Below are 21,725 nucleotides of genomic sequence, written 5' to 3' on the forward strand. Positions count from 1 at the left end.
GATCACTGGGTCAGAATGATCCCCAAGTTTTATTCTTGGCCTGAAATCACATCTTTTCATTTTCACTGAGAGAGGCTTATGGCTTCATCTTTACAATTACTAGATGTAACTGGGAGAGGTGGTACTTTAGGCTACATACTTAAGGGTCAGTGCATTTGACAACAGGCTTTTCTAGGGGGTGGAGGTCACACTGGATTGCACCAGAATATCCCACAGGGGTGGGGTGCAGCTGATTGGGAGACAGGTGAAGGCCCGGCCAATGAGAGACTTGAGGAAACATTTCATCAACATTCCTTTTTTTCTAGGATAATTCTGCAATAAGGACTGGAAGGATGATTCTCTTTCCATAGAATCTGTAGTGCTAGCATAGTGCTTGGCACAAAGTAAGCCCTCAAGAGATACTTTTATTTATTTATTTAGAGATGGAGTCTCACTCTGTCACTCAGGCTGGAGTGCAGTGGCGCGATCTCAGCTCGCTGCCACATCAGCCTTCTAAGTAGCTGGGATTACAGGTGCACGCCACAATGCCTGGCTACTTTTTGTATTTTTAGTAGAGATGGGGTTTCATCATGTTGGCCAGGCTGGTCTCAAACTCCTGATCTCTTCTGCCTCGGCCTCCCAAAGTGCTGGGATTACAGGCGTGAGCCACTACTGTGCCCAAATGAATGAGGCAAAAGAGCAGAGGATGCTCCTTTTAGGCCCCCTTTGCCAAGACACTGAGGGAGAAAGCTCAAAGCCCCCAGAATGACTAGTGCAGTCCCCACTAGCTGGCATGGGACCCTCTCAGAAAGGAACCTCCCTCCCTGCAGCCCCACTGTGGTAAAAATCTCAAGGCAACGTGGAGGCTCTTTAAAGTGTGCCTTCAACCAAACACCATTCTCAGTCCTGATTCAGAGTTTACCTAAGAAACATGCTTTGAAACTACTGAGATATTGCACAGCTGAACATCTAGTTGCTTTGAAACTGGCTGAGTGAGGTCAAGTGTTCTCAAAGGCAGATGACCATTCCTTCTTGACAGAAGTGATGACCATTTCCTACCCTTGGGTGTTTTCACTGTTTACCCAAGAAAACCTCTGATTATGACTGAGGAACCCACTGGAAAGTCTTCTCTCTAAGGCAGACCAGACTGGCTCAAACAGCACGTTTGTTTCAGCGCCACCGGGCTCTGCTGCTAAGAAAGCATCGCCCACAGCCATCTGGGGTGTACCCAGCCCCCCTGCAATGCAGATTCTCAGCTTGGGTTTGTGTCTCTCTGAACCTGCGGTGGTGCAAGTGCAGTTACTTAAATTTCATAGGAAGTGTTTAAAAGGGATATGCACCGTAGCATTTAGAATCCTGATCCAGGACTAATGGAGGTTAGGCAGTGAGTTTTAGTTGATTCCTACACAATGGTGCTTATTACATACCAGGCCCTGTTCTAAGCACTTTGCATATATTAACTCACTTAATCTCATGACAACCCTAGGCACTAATACTCTTAAATGCCTTGTTACTCCCCATCCCATTTTAAGAGATTATTATAACCCTGTTTTACATGCCCCGTCTGAGGCATAGTGAAGCTAAATGACCTGCCCCAAATTCCACAGCTGTTAAAGTACAAAGCCAAGGAATTGATCTGAGGTGAAGAAAAGTGCACTTTGAAGCCTAAAGCCTTAAAAAGGAAATTAATGGCTCAGACAAATGCCAGATTTATGAATAAGCAATAAATAATGGAAAATAAACTTGACCTATTGAGCTGGCAGAGACACATTTGAACCCAGGCAGTCTGATGACAGAGATCACTTTCTTAGCTGCTATGCTGCACTACCGCTTTAAATACATGGCAATGTGAAGGCTAAAGCAAAGACATCCTGTTCAACTGACTGGGAACATGCAAGCATCCCGAGTCTGGAGACTGTTATAGTCCTTTGTACCCCTCAGTGCTGAGCAACCATGACATACTCGACAACACATATAGATGGATGATAATTTACCCCAAATATTTATATATATGCAGCAAACAATGCTAGCTCCACTGGGCCTTAGCCACAGTGACGTTTATGTGGCACACAGAGCAATTATTACCAAAGACTCATGGGTATTACTAGAAGCAAATACATAATGTTTGGAGATTTTATCATCGTTGGCCATAAACTAATTTTTTATTCATATTTTCCTGATTACCAAAATAACACATACTCATCAGAAAAATTCAAATATACAAATGATTGCTAAAATACACAAACCGTTCAGACATTACAGTGAAACACGCATAGCATTAGGACAATGGTTCAAAATAAAGTAATTGAGAGTCCCAGCATTTGACAGGCTTTGAAAGGTCTTAACTTTAAGAAGTCTCTCCCTTTTTAAGGGTTAATTTTCAGGGGAGGGGGATCTTACCTGATAGCCAGGTATATATAATAACTTTTAAGCTGTCTGTAAATGTGTCTTAGTAGAGAAATCTAATGGCATCTATGTATAAGAAGGTGAGACAGTGCATTGTTTCTTTAGGCATGAACTAAATTTATATAAACGCTCAGGTAAGTCCGTTGGAGTGGCTTTGATGTTAGGCCAGAGTGAGGACCACTTGGATCTGAAAGCATACGTCTAATCCCAACTATCTGCATTTTGAGATGAAGTGTGAGGGTAGGGCTCCTGCTTTCAGGATCTTTTCTTTCTTCTCTAGTCATGTTTCCTCCTCAAATCATGTCCTACAGAAGGTTCCAGCCCCCTCAGTAAAAGCTATCTGGTCCTACTCTAACTGACACAGTGGAGATGGCACCAGAAGTCTCATCAAAGACCATGGGAGACTCCCGGCTTTACCACTTACTAACTGGGGAGCAGCTTAAACTGAGGGCATACCTCCACGTGCTCATTCGTCTATGAGCGTAGTGCTACTGCCCTATCTCTTTCGTGGGGTCATCAGGAGACTATGATAAAGTCAAGAATATGAAAAAGCTTTGCAACCTCTTCCTGCAGTGCATGCGGGTTAGAGAGTGAGGTGCTAATTCCTCACGGCTCGAATGTTTGCCTTGATTGGGAAGGATTGATCTGAGGTGGAGAAAAGTGCACTTTGAAGCCTAATGTCTTAAAAAGGAAACTAATGGCTCAGACAAATGCCAGATTTATTAATAAGCCATAAATAATGGAAAATGAACCTGACGTATTGAGCTGGCAGAGGGACATTGGGTTTCAGATACTCCCTATTCCATCTCTCCTTGAAAGACAAAAAGGAAAGAAGGATGGGATCAAAGAAGGAAGGAAGAAAGAAAGGAAGGAAGGAAGAAAAACATTATACCATAAAGAGGAGCATAATTCAAAAGGAGAACATAACTTGGGGACAAAGGCACTCAGTGAGAAAATACTTGTCCAGTTTCTCTTGCTAGCCTGAGCTCCTCTAAGGTGGGACTAGATCTTATTCACCTTTGTAGGTCCTACTCCTTGTAAAGCATGTGTCATGTCCTAGAAACTATTTAAGGTGAACCATAGGGCATTGCCATTTTTGTAGATTAAAAACAGCCTAAATTGACAATGCCATATGTGTCAACCTAGTAAGTGTTAGCTAAAGATGCAAGAGACCTAAGGGTCATATTCATTTAGCCAGCCTTAACCCCGAGTTCCTTCATTACATCTTCCCACCTCCAGCACCAGCTCAGAGAGGTGGGACTTCTCTTTCACAGCCTGTAAGAGTCATGCCTCTCTTTAAAGGCTGCCCTTGGTGTTCCCCGAACCTGAAAATTTATTAAGTGTATGCTGTACCAGTCTCTCTCTCTTATGGTCTCCATACTGCTAAAGAAATGGCCTCATTATGACCCATATTTAAATTCCCATTTCATTTGATAAACACAATAGGCTCCAGTGAACAAAATGGGTGACCTACACTAGGATGTCAAACAGACTTTTTTATTTCCCTTTTTTCTCTTCCCCTTCCCTCCTTCCTCTCCTTCCCTTCCTCTCTCCTCTCATCTTCTTTTCTCTTTTTCTTTCTCTCTCCCTCCTTTCCTCTCTCCTTTCTTCCTTCCTTCAAGACATGGAGACATTTTTTTTTCTCGTTCTATGCAGGTGAGCCTGAGGGAAACCACAAGCTTTTAGGCTGGAGAGGAGACCGCTGAATGAATTGGGCAGGTGAAGCTTATATCTGGGTTCCTTGAGAGGACACCTGAGTCCTACATCCTTCCTATAGCTCTTCTGATGCTAAGCATTAGAGGCCATTGAATTGGATGTTTATGAATTTAGTGGATTTAAATTGAGATCATGAGCTTCCATTTCTCCTTTCATATATTTGTTTATTTTGTTTATTTTTGCCTGAAAAATGAGGTTTGGCAGTGTTGGGCTCTGTGATAAAATTGTGTAGCATTGACTTCGTAAACAGCCATCTTTGTATCATATCATGTCACTGACATGAAGAGTAGTATTGCAAACACTGTTTTCTTTTATTATAATAACTCTATACAGAAGCCTTGAAAGGTATGATTTTGTAGAATACATCTGGCCATTAGGTTCCCTTTGCTACAAAACAAGCAACAGGAGAGAAAGGGGTCTGGTGGAGGCAGAGTGATAATCATGTGAACACACTGGAAATCAGGCTCAGTCAAAGGACAGGCACTTTTGTCTCCTTTGTTCCCTGCTCCATCCTAGGGCCTAGAGCAGAGCTGGGGATGAGGTATGATGAGAGAACAGGTTAAAGTTGACAGAATGACTATGACACTTACATCTCTTGCATCTGTATCTAGAACCAATCGGATACACATTAGGTAGGTTGAGAAACAGCTGTTGAAAGGATGCAGAGACACTGCAATTCAACTATCAAGTAGATTTTCTCCTAATTCCATAACTGATCAACTCACTAGGCATATATCCCCTCCAAGACAGTTTCCTCAATTCCGAAATGGGGATTATCGTACCCGTTTGGCAGGATTATTGAGAGGATTAAATGAAAAGTGATGTAAATGTGAGTGCCTTTTCTTTCCACGCTCTTCTAGTTTCCTTAAAATATATCTGTGCATATGTGAGAGAGTGTGTGTGTGTGTGTGTGTGTGTGTGCACGAGTGTGTGTGCTTGCTTGTGTGTGTGTGACTGTGTCTGTCTGTAAGGGGTGAGGGAGGCTAGAAGAAACAAGTGGCTTGGGTCATGTTGTTCTGGGTTTCTCACCCCCCAACGATGCCACTGTAGGCTGGAGAATTCTTTGTTGTGGGGGGCTGTCCCATGCAGCAGCTGTTTGGAAGAATCTCTGCCTTTTACTCACTAGATACCAGTTACATCCCCCAGTTGTGACAACCAAACATGTCTCTAGATATTGCCAAATGTTCCCTGGGAGGCAAAATTGTTCCCTGTTAAGAACAACTGCTGTTAGCTGTATCACCCATTGAATAATTAAGTATTTCACTGACAAGTTGATCAGGTACTTTGAAGACATCGCCTGTGGCTATATTATGTTTAAATGTATATAATAAAGTGAGGGCTTATATAGAAGAAAAAGCTGATATCAAATAAAAGTATATAGTCAATCCATAATGATCCATGAAGTGAGTGATGATATAGATAATAAAAGAAGTTATTTCAGGCACACAATATTCCCTGCATTAGATTGCTTTTCTCATTATGGTTGGTTTAGGATAAAAATATTAATAATAATCAATTTCTTGAACACCCTCTGACAGACGTCAGGGAAAGATGGCAAGTGTGCATGGAGAGAAATCATTTGGGTTTCTTAAATTTTTATGGCCACTCATAAAGTAGGTGCATTAACCACAGATGATCAAACTGCATTATCCATTAGCAAGCTTAAAAAGTAATAGCAACATTCATACTTACAGGTGAATTAATGACTTTAGTCCCCGGAAAGTATGTCTTGAAATTGACTTGATGTTGTTGTTTTCTATGAATCTGCAATAAGTTATAATATTTTTTGTCAAACAGTTACAGGGACTTGAGAGTACTTGTCCTGAATCATCATGTTTAAAAAAAGCTTTTTTACTTACAAATACTCTAGATGTGGAAGACCAATAAAAGCATCATCACTGATCACATCAAAGGAGTTCGATGTGAATAACCTGCCCAGAAAAAGTACACAATGAAAATGGTTAAACTGACAGATTGTCAATCTTTGCTGCTTTTATCTCTCAGAAAAATGAGTGGGAATTGTATACAGAAAAATGTCTGCATGGCTGTCTGCTACAGTGTTAGTTATGCAGATAATCTATGCAGCTTTTTTTTTACTCCTAATCATCTCCTTATCAAAGGCTTATCAAGGGCTGCCTGGTCCCTGACTCCTCACAATGACTGCCATATGCCCTAGGTGACATTTTGAGATACAATCAGAGCAGGTATGCTAGCGGAAGCAACCAAAGCAACGTTTTACATATTTTCATGACAAAGGCACTAACAATCTTTTCTGCTTGTTCTAGAAACCTCTGGAGTGTTCTGACTGGCAAAAACAATGGTGCTGTGGGGTTTTTGGCCTGGGAAACCTAAAAAAATTAAGTTGTGTGCCCAGTTGTGCTAAGCTATCTCGTAACAGACAGGCTATTAACACTGGCTCCATGAACATCAACCAACCTTCTCCTTTGCAAACAGACTGAAAATGGGAAACATGAGGTTTGGGAAGAGTCTTAGACCCATTTTATTACCAAATAGTTGAAGAAATCACTTTTACTTGGACAAATTTATTTGCAATTTCAAAATCCACAAGGATTTGGTTTCGAAATTACTGATGAAAAAGAACATCAATCAGCCATCCCACGCCCTGTTGAACTCCTTGGATAACTGAATGACAGGCTTAAAAGAGATAGTTTTAGACCAAACAGTACAATAATATATTATGTCATAATGTGATAATAATAATAGTAATTCTGTTAGTAAAGATTATCACTTTTACTTTTGAAGCGGGGGATTTCATATAACTGCCACTAAAAATCTTAGTGAATTCACCTCTGAGTGTGTGAACTAGAGGAATTAAAACTAAGAGTTCTCACTTTCTGAACACTTATGAGTAATTTATTTGTCATCTGGGATCGCTTCAAATAATCAGAGAATAATCAAAGGAGGGGGACAGCAAGGGGTTAGAGAAGAATTGGCAGGAGTTGATAATTTTTGAAGTTAAAAAATGGATACACAAGAGTGAATTTTACTATTTTCTCTACATTAATATATACTTGAAATTTTTCATAAAAATGCAAGCAATGGGAGATAGGAATGAACCAACCAAACAAGATGAGATGATCTCTTGCATTTCTTCCTGAACTATCAATCCTAGAGTGTTGTTGGATTGTCTTCTAATCCCTCATGCCTCTAATGTCATGGCTTTGTACCCAAGTAATTCACTGGGCTCTGAAAAGCCAGCACTAATGAATAGTAATACATGTTAGAATTCCATAGTTACTAAAACAAATTCAAAATGGTATGATTTTCATCACAGCTTTGGCAATCGTGTCTCTTCTCACTTCGTGGCTCTGGAAAACAAGAAAACTGCTCAGCTTGACTCCAAGGTAAGCTAATATCCAAAGTCTTCCTTAGGTTCCAGATTTGCATTGCATTCTGCACAGGCAGCATCAGCGGTAGAGAGAATGGAATCAGGCAGGAATACGTATATACAAATATTATACCTCCCACACTCAGTGATCTGAAAAATGGCTCATGGACCAGGGACTTCATAATCTCATATTCCAAGTTGCCAGAAGAAATAGTTTCAATTGCTGCTTCCCTTTATGTGAAATCAGATGCAGGACAGGGTAGGAAATGAGTATTGGTGGGCAGAACTTGCCCACGTATGTCACAGGAAGAAAAGAGAGGATTTCCCTGGACTTTTTGTCTGTTTGTTCATTTCTTATCCCTAACATCTGTGATACCACCTGTCCTATAGTGGATACTGATTAAATATTTGTTGAACAAAGAGGAATGGACTTTACATTAAATTCTGATCATTACCATATAACTGGATTAAAAGTTTCTTACAGCAGGAATGTGCCCTTATTTGTTTTTGTGTCCCCACCCTGGAGCACAGTTCCGGACTGAATAATGTGTGTTGAACTACATTTCAAGGACTAAAACCTCTGATGAGAACTACAAATACATATGCAAAACTGTGGATGAATATTCAAGAAGAGGAGGCAAAACACAATAAAGTGCATCCTAGATGACTGTACTTATATAAAGTACAGAAACTAATCTGTGTTGCTAGAATCAGGAGAGTGGTTACCCTTGGAGGCAAGGAGTAATTGGAAGGGAACACAAGGGGCATCTTTGGGGTAACGAGGCTATTGAGTTTCTTGTAACCAACTGGGTGCTGGTTACAAGGGTAATGACTTTGAGATAAAAAGTCATTGAGATGTACATTTATAACGTGCACTTTTTCTTTATGTATATTATACTTCAATTTAAAAGTTTATTATAAAAGCTAAAAAAAAAAACCACCCTCTGGCTAAGATAATAATGAATATCATAATCTCTCAATGCTAAATTCAATTGTAGTTTCTATGGAAAGAGGTATAAAATTATACATACATTCTAAAGATAGTTGAGTGGGCTATCCATTTTATTATCCTACGTATACTTAAAAAGACTCCTACATCATATTCTATACAGAGGATGAAACTCTGACCCTTAATTTGTATGGATTCCTGTAAATATGTTAGATTTTATTATTGTAATTTGTTGTTGAACTGGACATGTTAAAGCATTCCACAGTCTCTGTTAAGGGAAACTGTGCCCTCCCCCCACCTCACCAATGCAGAAAACAGAACTGGGGCAGACCAGGGTGGCCATGTTCTACACTACACAACCTCTGTCCCTTTCCACAGAGTAGCCAGTCTCTACATCAAGCAGCATCACATGGCCCAAGTAGCCTGGTTTAAAAAGGTGAGTTGGGGCTGGGTGAGGTGGCTCTTGCCTATAATCCCAGCACTTTGGGAGGCCGAGGCGGGTGGATCACGAGGTCAAGAGATCGAGACCATCCTGGTCAACATGGTGAAACCCCGTCTCTACTAAAACTACAAAAAATTAGCTGGGCATGGTGGCGCGTGCCTGTAATCCCAGCTACTCAGGAGGCTGAGGCAGGAGAATTGCCTGAGCCCAGGAGGCGGAGGTTGCGGTGAGCCGAGATCGCGCCATTGCACTCCAGCCTGGGTAACAAGAGCGAAACTCCGTCTCCAAAAAAAAAAAAAAGAAAGAAAGAAAGAAAAGAAAAGGTGAATTGGGCTCTTGGGGACCTGGAATTAGCAGACTGAGAAATGGAGCCAGCCGGTAGAGAAGCCAAAAATTAAAGGATCCCTTAGGGTTGAGTTGGATCTATGGCAGGTAAAATTGTGTGCAAAGAATGTTTAGAAGAATGCAGAATTGTGCAGAAGACCTCACCAAGGGGAGTGTTTTGAAGCCTGGTGCAGGAGAGACACCTAGATCTGTGTTGGAACCTGAGCCAATGCTTCTGAATCCTGCTTGCTCTTGGAATCACCTGGACAGCTTTAACAATAAGGATACTTGGTTTCCACTCTTAGGGATTCTGGGTAAATTCTAAACCTGGGGTGTCACCTGAGTTATTAAGAAACTCCCCAGGTTACTCATATGCAGCCAGGGTTGCACCTGGTAAGCTTACCAGGTCAATCAAAACACTGCCCCCTTTACCTGTGGCGACCCAGGGGCCTCTGCTCCTTGCAGCAAGTCTCCTGGAGCAGTTGCTGTGGGCTTGGAGGAGCCATGGCCTTTCCTGTCCCTATAACTATGTGTGGCCAAGAGTCTGCAATAATATGAGTTGGAAGTGACAACTATCTTCACAACAGCAGCATCATAGAGGGGTTTGTGAAACCAATGTACTATCTAAATGGCCTCTTTACTCTGAGCCACAGATCAGAGATCTGGACCCTGCAGGACTGCCAAGCAGCCAGCCTGTGGGTTTGTGCAGAGGTGGTGCGGAATTTGCCCTCTGCCCCAGTTCCATGGGAACATTGAGGTTTCTCCTCTTTCTTTAGGAGGCATTTTCCTACGAAGCCAAGCATTTCCCCCTAGAATTTTGGTGGAGGTGGACAGAGGGATGTGCCTGATCTGTCTATACCTTCCCCCAAGGAAGAACTGTGCACTCATTAATTTGGTTAAGAAAAGGGGCTGTGGGAGGAGAGGCAAGGATATCTTCTTCTGTAACCAAGGGAGTCCATGTTTCCTTACCAAGAGGGAGATTTAAAAAATCATTTATATGAACTATGAATTCCAGGCAGGTACTAGCTCATTCTTTGAATAATGATCTTTGCCTTCGTAATAGCCTACATGTCATAGACTCCTGCCTGGATTGTTTTACTTTGTCTTTAGAACAACTCTGTGAAAGTGGTAAAGCAGATAAGATCTATTTGACAGAAGAGGAAATGGAGGCATGGAAGGCTTCTAAACACTTTCCTTAAGGTCACAAGGCCCAAGACCCCTGGTTCAGTACTCTTTTCCACACACTGGGTGGCCTCTCAGTGCAGGTCCCAGGTCACACTATGACATAATGTCCATGTTCAGGTGAGCTGCCATAATAACACCACTCAGCTCATATGGATTTAAGAAATGTAATTAAACCATAATGTCTTTCTTAGAGGAATTAATTAATCAGCATAAGCAGTCTTACAGCCACATCCAGATCATATCAATCTGTTTTTTTCAAGTAGAAAGTTTTAAAATTTTGAATACACTTTTTGAAGTTTTTCTGTTTTGTTGTTGTTGTTGTTGTTGTTGTTGTTTTTGACAAGATCTCACTCTGTCGCCCAGGCTGGAGTGCGGTGGCATGATCTCAGCTCACTGCAACCTCCACCTCCCCGGCTACAGCAATCCTCCCATCTCAGCTTCCCAAGTAGCTGGGACCACAGGTGCACAAAACCAAGGCTGGCTAATTTTTGTAGAGGCGGGGTTTCGCCATGTTGCCCAGGCTAGTCTTGAACTCCTGGGCTCAAGTGGTCCACCTGCCTCGGCCTCCCAAAGTGCTGAGATTACAGGCATGAGCCACTATACCCAGCCTTGAATACGCTTTGCTGAATTCTGTTTATAAATAATATATACTTATTGTAGAAATGCTGGAAAACACAAAAAAGAAAAAAATGAAGTGCACCGTAAAATATACACAAAGACACTGATATGCATATGCATAATACATATATGATATAGACACATATGTATTTATTAAATTGACATAACATTATATCACTGTGTATCTTCCTTTTCATTTGCTTATTGTACCATGAACAATTGCTCATGACAATTTTTCAAAAATATGATTTCCACAGATGAGTACGTTTTGTATTATGGATATATCATGATGTAACTTTTTAAAATTACTGATTCCAATGTTTATTATTATAAACGTTATAACCATCCTCATATATAAATATTTTTCCCATCTCTACTTATTTCCTTAGGGTCGATTTCTAAAAGTACCATGATTAGATTATAGACGGTTCTTAAATACCTAGTACCAAATTACAGATGTCCAGCTCTGAGTATGGAAATGCCTATCTGACCATGTCCTCACCAACATTTACAATTATTGTTTTTGTTTCTTTGTCTGTGAAATCATGTCCTTTGACCACTTTTGTTGCTTTCTAAGCACTTTTTATTTATTAAGGATATTACTTAGTCTTTTCCTATTTCTTTTGATGCTAAAAGTTTTTTCCTACTGTTTATGATTTGCTTTTTCGTTAATGATTTTTATAATTTTTTTTTTAATTTATTTTTTTTTTTTTGAGACGGAGTTTCACTCTTGTTACCCAGGCTGGAGTGCAATGGCGCGATCTCGACTCACCACAACCTCCGCCTCCTGGGTTCAGGCAATTCTCCTGCCTCAGCCTCCTGAGTAGCTGGGACTACAGGCATGCGCCACCATGCCCAGCTAATTTTTTGTAGTTTTAGTAGAGACGGGGTTTCACCATGTTGACCAGGATGGTCTTGATCTCTTGACCTTGTGATTCACCCACCTCGGCCTCCCAAAGTGCTGAGATTACAGGCTTGCGCCACCGCGCCCGGCCTTCGTTAATGATTTTTAACATATAGAAGTTAAAATTTTTATTTGACAAAATATATCAACTCCCATTATGTATTACTTCTTTGCTTTTAATCTTTTTTTTAAAAAAATAATAAATGTAGGGAGTACAAGTGTAATTTTGTCACGTGGATATATATATTGTGTAGCAGTGAAGTCTGGGCTTTTGGTGTAACCATCATCTGAATAGTGTACAATGCACCCATTAAGTATGGCATTATCCCTCCCTTCCTCTTACACCCCACCCTTCAGAGTCTCCAAAGTCTACCATTCCACACTTTATGTCCATGTAAACATATTATTTAGCTCCCACTTATAAGTGAAAACATGCGGTATTTGACTTTCTGAGTTATTTTACTTAAGATAATGGCCTCCAATCCATCTATGCTGCTGCAAAAGACATGATTTTGTTCTTTAAATATCCTTTCCTGCTTTGAGATCAAGGAAATGTTGCCTACATCTTCCCCTTTACATTTTCTTTTTAATATTTGACTCTTCAGTACATTTGGGGCTTACTTTTGTGTATGATGTGAGGTAAGACACTGCCTTGTTATTTCCTAAATATTTACCCAAATTCACCCAATCTTTCTGTTGAATAATTAATGTCTCCCTTACTTGAGAGTGTGATATCCTTCAAATGTCTGCCATTTTTTTGGGGGGGCAGGGAGGGGGGGCATTTTCCCAGGATCAAATCTTGGATTTTTTTTTTTATTTCCACTGTTTTCTGATTTATTATTTTATCTTTTCTTTATTGCTTTTCTCCTGATTTCCTTAGAATATTTATTAAGTTTAGGCCGGGCGCGGTGGCTCACGCCTGTAATCCCAGCACTTTGGGAGGCCGAGGCGGGTGGATCACGAGGTCAAGAGATCGAGACCATCCTGGTCAACATGGTGAAACCCCGTCTCTACTAAAAATACAAAAAATTAGCTGGGCATGGTGGCGCGTGCCTGTAATCCCAGCTACTCAGGAGGCTGAGGCAGGAGAATTGCCTGAACCCAGGAGGCGGAGGTTGCTGTGAGTCGAGATCGCGCCATTGCACTCCAGCCTGAGTAACAAGAGCGAAACTCCGTCTCAAAAAAAAAAAAAAAGAATATTTATTAAGTTTAGTGCTCGGTCATATTCTTTCATTCTTTCTGATTAAAAAATGAAAGTATTAAGTTTTGCTCTGTACTCATCTTTGAAAATTGCACATTTAATTTCAATGGGAATTCAGAATAATATTCTTATAATTCCCTGTAATCTTTTTTTTAAAGAAAAAAGTTTTCATAATTTCATTATTAATATTGCACTGGGATCAGAGAATGTGACCTGTCAAATGACCATTAAGCTCTAATTCCTCCAGATTCCACTGTTTATAGGGATGAGGCACAGCTCTTCAAAGCGACATTTTCACACCAACACCATAAAGCTGTGAGGGGGTTCCTGGTTGAACGGAGAGGTAGGACACACAGAATTTACTTTAAAAGGAATGGAAAAGTAGGCAACAGGGTTAGCATGGAGCTCAGAGTTCAGAGGGAACCCAGGGCCAGCAACAGAGAAGTATATGAAGAAGCAGAAGATTTAAGAATGAGGATATAGCTACAGGAGGTCAAGGGTAAGGCTGCACTAATTCCAGGTGAGAGGCCGGAGACGGGAATGTGGGAATGCGTAAGAGTGAAAGGACTGGGCAGGCTCAGGTGTCAGTGCTAAGTCTGGTGGGCCACTGATGATGTGCTTTCCTGCCCTGGGGCCTCTCCTCTTCAGAGGCCAGGGAAGCAACACACTGAAGAGGAAATCAGGAAGCCTGAGCTTCCTACAAAATGAATATTCCATGGAACATATCCAGGGAAATGCTGCTTTAGCCACTTAGAAAATAGCTGTGATGAAACCTGCTCCAAATAAAAACAGTGAGAGTCCTAATACAAATTTGGCCATAAATTGTGTGTCCTAGAGCATACCACTTCTCTGTATGCTATAAAGCGAGGAGGCTAGACTAGATCATTTTTGAGGTCCCTTGTAGCTCTAAAGATTTAAAAGTCTATGCTTGTAGCACTGCAGCCTTCATTCTCGGAAGAGTAGGGATGTGGAGTCCAGAGAGTGGAGATGCTGGTCTGCAGATGGCTGAATGGTGGGGGGAGGGTGACTCTTGCTAAGAAAACTTCCCATTGTCTCAAATGAGACTGCTCAACTGGTCCCGTGCCAGGCACCCTGGCTCTAATGACATGTACTTCTTCGGACTCTCTCCAGTCACCTGTAATATCTTGATTGCTATTAGAAATGTATCTGGCCCATGAGTGGCCTGCAGCCCATCTTCCAGACTACAGCAGGTTTTCCTGGTTTTGGAGGGGAGATAATCTAGGGGGCTCTTCCAAACGATCCCCAACTCTGTGAAGAACCACTCTGATTAAGAAGGGAAGAGTTAGCAGCCAGCGCCAGGTTGTCACTTGGAGAATGCACTGATTGGATTCAGAAAAGAGAATCAGGTTTCTAAGCTTGTAACTGCCAGTTTTTATTGTATTTTTACATATTAAGTAGGTAAATCTGTTTCATCATCTGTTAAAATAGGATTGAGGATGCAAAAAGACTTCCTGGATGTTTTTAAGAATTATGTGAGATAATGTGTATGAGCATGTCGCCAATGCTTCTGCCAAGGAATAGCTAAGCAAAGAACACAGACATCAAATGTCAGAGCTGGAAGAGCCCTTAGATCTAGGAAAAGGACATGTGTTTTACTGCTAAGGAAACTCAGGTCCAATGAGGTTGTTACCTGCCCCAAGAAGACTTTGATGGACATCTTCTAGGGTATTAGGCAGTACATGGACAGTGTGTACAAACATCAGTGTGCACACTCCCAAGCGAACATGGGTCTATTTGCATATGTATATGTACATGTATATGTATATGTAAGAGCACAAGATACACAGGTTATAGCTGTTGGAAGATATGGATGCCCAGCTGGAGGGACTTGCCAAGTTGTTTAGAGCTAGCTTTGCTTAAATGATTCAAGTCCTTTGGTTGTTACTAATATTCTTCTTTATCCAAAAGAAGAGGGCTGGTTAAATGATAATTAATAATAGGCTGATGATTCACTTTAGTTAAATGCACACATTCTAAGTGCATGTGCCAAGTGAATAATTTACATTTGAATATTTAAAAGTATGCTCCTAATACAGAAAAGCATTAAAATGGGAAGCATCACGCACAAGTACATTATTTGACAGTTCTTTTTGACTCTCAGCCTTGAAAATTCAGCTGATTTCTTAAGTAGACTACCACCTCTTCAATCTGGATTGATTGGAATAACCTTAATTTGGCTCCACACAAATCTGAGGGTTGAGGGTACTCCAGGGAGATACGTAGTCCAACTCCTCTTTTTTACAGATGAGGAGACTGAGGCTGGCAGAGGTTACCTGACTTGACTAAAGTCACATCTTTTGTCAGTGTTGGGGCTAGGATCAGGATCTGGACATTAGATTTGCAGGGATGTCCTTGACATGCACGCTAGCAAACATTTGAGCATGGACCCACTCCTTTTGGTTTGGTAACCCCCATTTGGTAATCCCCAATCCTCCTGAGATCATCTCTCATCCCAGGGCAGTCAGAGCTCTTCCTTTCTAGGAGTTGGCACAACTATTCAGAAGCCCACCCTCCCCATGTGTTTACAAAATCACCCTGGATTTCCCCGGTCCTGGAACACAAAGAAGGGCCTACTTTGTGCCAGGCCTCATCTTCAACAGTTTGACATCTTATTTTAATCCTCAAATGAACACTAAGATATAGGTTTTATATTCTCCATGCAAGAGATAAAGAAAACCAAGGTGAGAGAGGTGAAGTGATTTAAAGCTTGTAAGTGGCAGAGCTGGGATTCCAGGCTCAGGCTTGGTCTCTCCCTCCCTGACTTCCTCAGGACTGGTGAGTGGCCACGACGAAGCCAGCTCCCTCTTTTTAATATCAGCTCTGCCCAGTATCTACTGCAAACCTACAACAGTCTTGCCCAGAATTTCCCACAGTATATTCCCTGGAATGCACCATCTTCAAGGGGTCGAGAGGTTTACGTGCACAAAACTGGCAGATACATTTAGGAAAAGTGGGTTAAAGACGTTAATCTGGGTTCTTAACTATGCCTTTTCTATCCTTAAGTAAACTGAGACTCTTCAAATGGAATTAAATTTACAGTGTCCTGATCTGATTGATAATGGGACTCTTTTATGATTGAGCTTCCTACAAAATGAATATTCCATGGAACATATCCAGGGAAATGCTGCTTTAGCCACTTAGAAAGTAGCTGTGATGAAACCTGCTCCAAATAAAAACAGTGAGAGTGTATATTTACGCTCAGAAGCCTTTTCGTATTGAATGAGCTGCAACCAGTCATCTCCTTCCTTCAAAAGATAGAGATCTACTGGGAGGTCTCTAGAGAAGGGGTGTGTGCTAAATTGCTTGACCAGGTAGACAGCCTAGTGGGGAGGCCTGACTCACAGAGGTCACATCAATGAATCCACACTAACAAAATGCTCTCGAGTTGCTTCTTATATGGAGATAGATGGTTTAATGTATCCTTTAGGATGGGATTCTTTCCACCTGCCTATCCTTTGCTATCCAGCCTCTCTAGAATGAGGTGGGGTATAAATAATTAAGCTAAAAATACAATGAATTATCACATGCATGTATTTCCAAAGTACCGTATGCTCCATAGAACCAATATTCTATGGGATGTTAAGAAAAGCAAAACAATTTTGAATAATTTCAGAGGTGTGTCTATGCCAAGGTACATTCATGGTAAATAACCAAGCAGGGATAGAAAGTGCAGTTTCCCAAATTTACTTGAGAACTGAACCCTTTTCTTTCAGCTGCTCCACAGGACACAAGTTTAGACAACAGTAGTCTAAGGTGTAACTTTAAAGTAAATAAGGCCTTTTTTCTTTTGCCTTTTTCTTTTCCTTCTCGTTCTCTATTTTTTTTTTAGGCAAGGAGATCAGAGCTTACACATATAAATGAGAGTTGCAACCTAGGGAAACTAGCGACTCTTGCCAGCAATTCGGCCACACTTTCAAAGGGCCTTTGAAACTCCTTTCAGTCATTGTCTCCAGGAATTAGGGCACATTCTCCTGAATACCCTTGTTAATGGCAAAGGTTGACCCTTTGAGAGGGGATTTTATTTTGGGAACAAAACTATGCAAAGTCAAGCATGATGATTCATGTTCAGGAGGAAGTAGACACAAGTGGTTAAAAGTGAGGACATGGGTTTAAATCTCAGCTCTGCTACTTAATAGGGGTGTGACATTGAGGAGGTTACCTTTTAGGACTTAGTGTTTCATTTGCCAGATAGAGATAATTGTATCTACCTCAAAAGGTTACCATGATGATGACATTAAAAATGAGATTGATAAAGTGCTTAGCACCAAGCAATACAAAAATAACAAAACCTTGCCTGATTTTATTGCATGGCTTGTAAACTGGCAGTAAAGACAATTCTCAAAGGAGGGTCCAGAAATCTTTAGCCATGGAAGCACCATTGGGCAAAATCTATGGCCCTCCATAAAGTCAAGTTATTTGTACCTAAACATTTCTAGTCTGTATTTTTAAAGACTTATTGCTTTTTAATCACATTTTACACATGCAGACAGCTGCCATCTTGCTATGTAAAAGCGAGCCTAACAATTTTTTTCCAGTCCTTGCTCCATGAGAGGGATACTGAAACATCATTTTATCATCAACCACCGCAGGAAGAGCCTGGCGAGGTTCCTTTGGACCTGTTTGGAAGATTTGGGAACTACAATTATAATAAAAATAGCCTTAGAACAGCCAGTTTCATATTACGAGGTTCTTTCAATAAACAATCTAATGTATTGGTTTGTTAGAATTGATTCAATAATCTTTGTCAATTTCTTTAAACAGGCCATTTCTATATTAAAGTCACTGTTTGTAGAATACAACAGAATTTTAAGATAGGAAGAGACCTTGGATGTAATTAAATGTGAGGGTCTCAAAATGCCAAATTATGTTTGTTTGGTCTTTATCCTGTTTAAAAATCTACTTCCAGATTTCTACCTTCCCCCAGAAATGAGGAAGATAGGGCTCCATATGCATGTACCATATTCCCATCAGCAATAATGAATTGGAGCAGAGGATGTCATTTTTAGGTGAGACATGTCCTCTCTGGTTTACCTCAGTCACCACTACTCCCTATTGTCTTATACTCAACTGCTTCCTTCATTGATCTTACCACCCAACCCCCAACTAGCATTTGAGTTTCAGAACCATAATTTTATCTACCTCTAATATTTTATGCAATAAAAGCTGAGGCCCAGTGATATTTTGTGACCTACTCATGGTCACATAGTCCGTTACTGGCCAAAGTGAATTTCAAACCCATATCTCCCAACTTCTAGTTCGGGCCCCTTTCTATGATACCATAAAACCACTCATCTGAAGATTGCCAATGTTAATTATTTAAACAAAATCTGACACGTTTTACAAAATGTGGTGCCAGTCATTTTATTCATGAGGAAGAAGGGAGAGGGTTAATGACTTTTTTTGAAAGGTAAATAGTTCATGTTTCCTGTGAGAAGTATTTGAAGGAAAGATTTCTCAGCAAGTTCTGCTGGACACCTGTGTGTAGAACTGCAAAATGTTTAAAGCTGAGATTATTGGCAAAACCAGATTATACAATCAGACACTAATCTGTTGTTACGGTAGTTCAAATTAAAGTGATTTTCAGATACTGTAATAAAGCAAATGTGTATTGAGTTACAGGAACCTTGCCAAGCATTTTTCATGCATTGTTTTACTTAATCCTTACTGTAATTCTGTGCAATAGGTACTATGGTTCTTCCTCATTTTGTAGATACAGATATCAAGACTTGATTAAGCTTGCCCCAAACACAACTAGTAAGCAGCTGAGTGGGGATTTGAACCCATGCTTATCTGACCACAAGCCTGTATTGTTTGCCTCATTGCCAGCTCACCAGGGTCAGCTGTTTTGATATTACAGCTGATGCTATAAAGCCCTTGCAGATATTTTGTCGCCCATGTTAGCCACAGGGTCAACAACCAGCAAGCATCACCATCGTCACCAATCAACTGAATATAATTTTGAACAAAATGAGAACACTTATCAAGACTACTTTACAATACGTTTAAGTAGACCAGGCACAGTGGCTCATACCTGTAATCCCAGCACTTTGGGAGGGTAAGGTGGGAGGATTGTTTAAGGTCAGGAGTTCGAGATCAGCCTGGGCAACATGGCAAGACCTCATCTCTACTTACATAAAAAGAATTTTTAAAATAAAACCAATGCATTCAAATACAGGCAAAATATAATTTACCATCTCAAGAATCACTACCAGCTTGGAGCTGCCATATCAGGGTGAAGAGTGACAGCGTGTCACTCACCTTTATGTCCCTCATAAAGCCCAACATTGTACCTGCTACCCAGTAGAGCCTCAAAATATGTCTGCTCAAATGGGAGGCTTTTGTTTGCATTTTGTTACTGCTTGCAACTATACAATAAATAGATACTTGTTTTGGCTAAGCAGGTACTTAAATAAGTCAAAAAGTAAATTATCTTTGTGTTAATGATTTTTCTTTTCATGTTAATAATGCTCAACTAATGGTTCCCTTTAGAAGTCCTGTCAGACTGGATAAAGGAGAATCTTACCCTTCCCAGGAGAGACTAGTCAGCTTTTGCAGTCCAACTAAAACCCTAGGAGGCCAAATGTGAAGTCAGTGTGGGACAAAAGAGATTGAAGCAGTGGGTCTAAGGAAAGGTTTGGATGCTTTGCCTCTGAAATAAGGAAGGCTGGAAATCTCTGCCGAGGAAGTTTGAATTCATAACTTCGTGAGCATATATCTCCTTGCATTATTTTAGTTCGGCTCACTTCCCAGACCTCCACACCATTAGTTCACGTGAACTCATATAGGGTGCACCAAACATCAGAAAGAGTGTGAACATAACCAGCACTATCTGCTGAGAGGAACACAGGAGTCTTCAGCACAAAATCTATGGAAACATAAACTGGATTCAACAAATATATGGGAAGCCATGTCTGGGGCCACAGCTTATTGGCAACCCTCCATGAAAGACACAAGGCAGACACAAGCACTGTAGTTCTAACAAATGGTACACAATACCAGAGACATCAGTAAAGTCTAGAGAATTTGAGAATCAACAGAGGTTATAGAATGAGATCCTGCAGTGATCTGAATGGAACTTGTTTGGGCGTGTGTGTGTGTGTGTGTGTGTGTGTGTGTGTGTGTGTGGAGTCAATGGTGTGAGTGATAACTGTGGACAAATAGAAAGGAACAAATGCTATGGATGCCAGCTCAGGTGTCTGGGCTTTCTCTGTTTCTAGGGAGTCATGAAAGCATGGAGAGCTGTGTCTCAGGAAAGGCAGCGCTAATGGAGATGGGTCAGATGGGAACTGAAAGCAGAGAGTGAGGTGTGGAAGCTCCTGCCACAGCCTCTGAAATAGTGAATGAAATGCAGCCTCAGTTAAGGCAGTGATGCTGCGGTGAAGAGGAGGAGGCAGATTCTCATGCTGTTGGACAGGATACTCGTCCAGGTGGAAGTGGATAGCGAAAGAGAAGGTAGCTCTGAAGTTTTATTGCCTAAATAACCGAAAGGATGAAATATGCTTTCAAAGAAAACATTTGTGGTAAGCACTAGTTTATGCAGTTATGAGAATTAATTCGCTTCAAGTAACAAACCTATACATGGAAACTTGGATCTAAAATAAAAGTTCAAATTATTTTTAGGAAAGTAAAAACAAAAGGAAGTAATTAACTAAAAAGCAAAAGATTAGATCTATGGATCATTGGGCAAACTACAGACAAAACAGCCTAGATGACTGAAATTTTTGCTTTTTGGTCCATCATGGGGGCATCAGCTGGGTACAAACCAAAACATACTCATCTATAGTCAGGTAATAATTCCTCCAAAAGCATTCTTGGCTGATAGGTCTGGCTTGAGTGGTCCCTGAAGACTGCTAAATTGTAAGCCTGTAATACAAGGGGGAGTATAAAAAGGTAGCAATTGCTTGAAAGGTAAAGGAGGCCATGAGTATTTTTCCTGGACAAATTATATTTTGAAGGAGTAAATGATAAAGCCTTAGTTAGGATGGACTTACTCCTTCTTTTGCTCATGTCTTTTGCTTTTCCATTTGTTTTTAGTTTTTAATTTCTTACGTATCTATGTGTTGATTGTGGATTAATTTTTAAAATAATACTATTCCCCTCCTTTGATGCTGAAAGATCAATTCTGTGTTTCAAACAAGAATATATCCCATCAAAATACGAAGAAATTTTTTCTGTTCACATCCAATTCTTATATGCAGTGTTTTGTTTTGTGTTGTTTTGTTTGAACATGTTACTAAAACTATCCTGGAAATCACTCCCTGAAAATAGAGCTCTCTCAGGAATTACAGGGGTTTAGTTCATTAAAATATATTATAAATGGGTGGCAACGTGGCTACATTTTGTCCTCTTAAATTTGAATTTCACTTCCATCATCAGTCCGTATCATTGGGGATTTCAGTCTGTAGTTGAGAAGGAACAGGGTTGTAATGTGTGAAAACACATTTATCTAAATTACATTCACTAAAAGTACCACTTTCTATTACTAAAAGCAAGCTAGAATGCATAACTGTTGTCATTGATTATGTTTCAAAGCTGGCCCTATGTAAAACATGAATGAAATTGCATTTGCTTGGGAAAGGTTTTTGTTGTTATGTTTTTTTTTTTTTTTTTTTTTTTTTTTTTTTTTTTTTT

At 40.5% G+C, this 21,725-nt stretch overlaps 1 protein-coding gene across 2 annotated transcripts in view; it reads right to left on the reverse strand.

The window, feature by feature from the left end:
- The window catches only part of LGI1 (leucine rich glioma inactivated 1), a 40,393-nt gene that overhangs the window by 14,394 nt on the left and 4,274 nt on the right, over positions 1-21,725 (reverse strand). For both annotated transcript variants that reach the window (XM_017498165.1, XM_017498164.1), the window contains 2 exons: positions 5,961-6,032; positions 5,794-5,865 (listed from right to left, as the gene is read on the reverse strand). In XM_017498165.1, the coding sequence (XP_017353654.1) occupies positions 5,794-5,865; positions 5,961-6,032 (144 nt within the window). The remainder of the gene's footprint in view (positions 1-5,793; positions 5,866-5,960; positions 6,033-21,725) is intronic.

This window comes from Cebus imitator, unplaced genomic scaffold, assembly GCF_001604975.1.
Source record: "Cebus imitator isolate Cc_AM_T3 unplaced genomic scaffold, Cebus_imitator-1.0 Scaffold238, whole genome shotgun sequence".
NCBI classification, from domain to species: Eukaryota; Metazoa; Chordata; class Mammalia; order Primates; family Cebidae; genus Cebus; species Cebus imitator.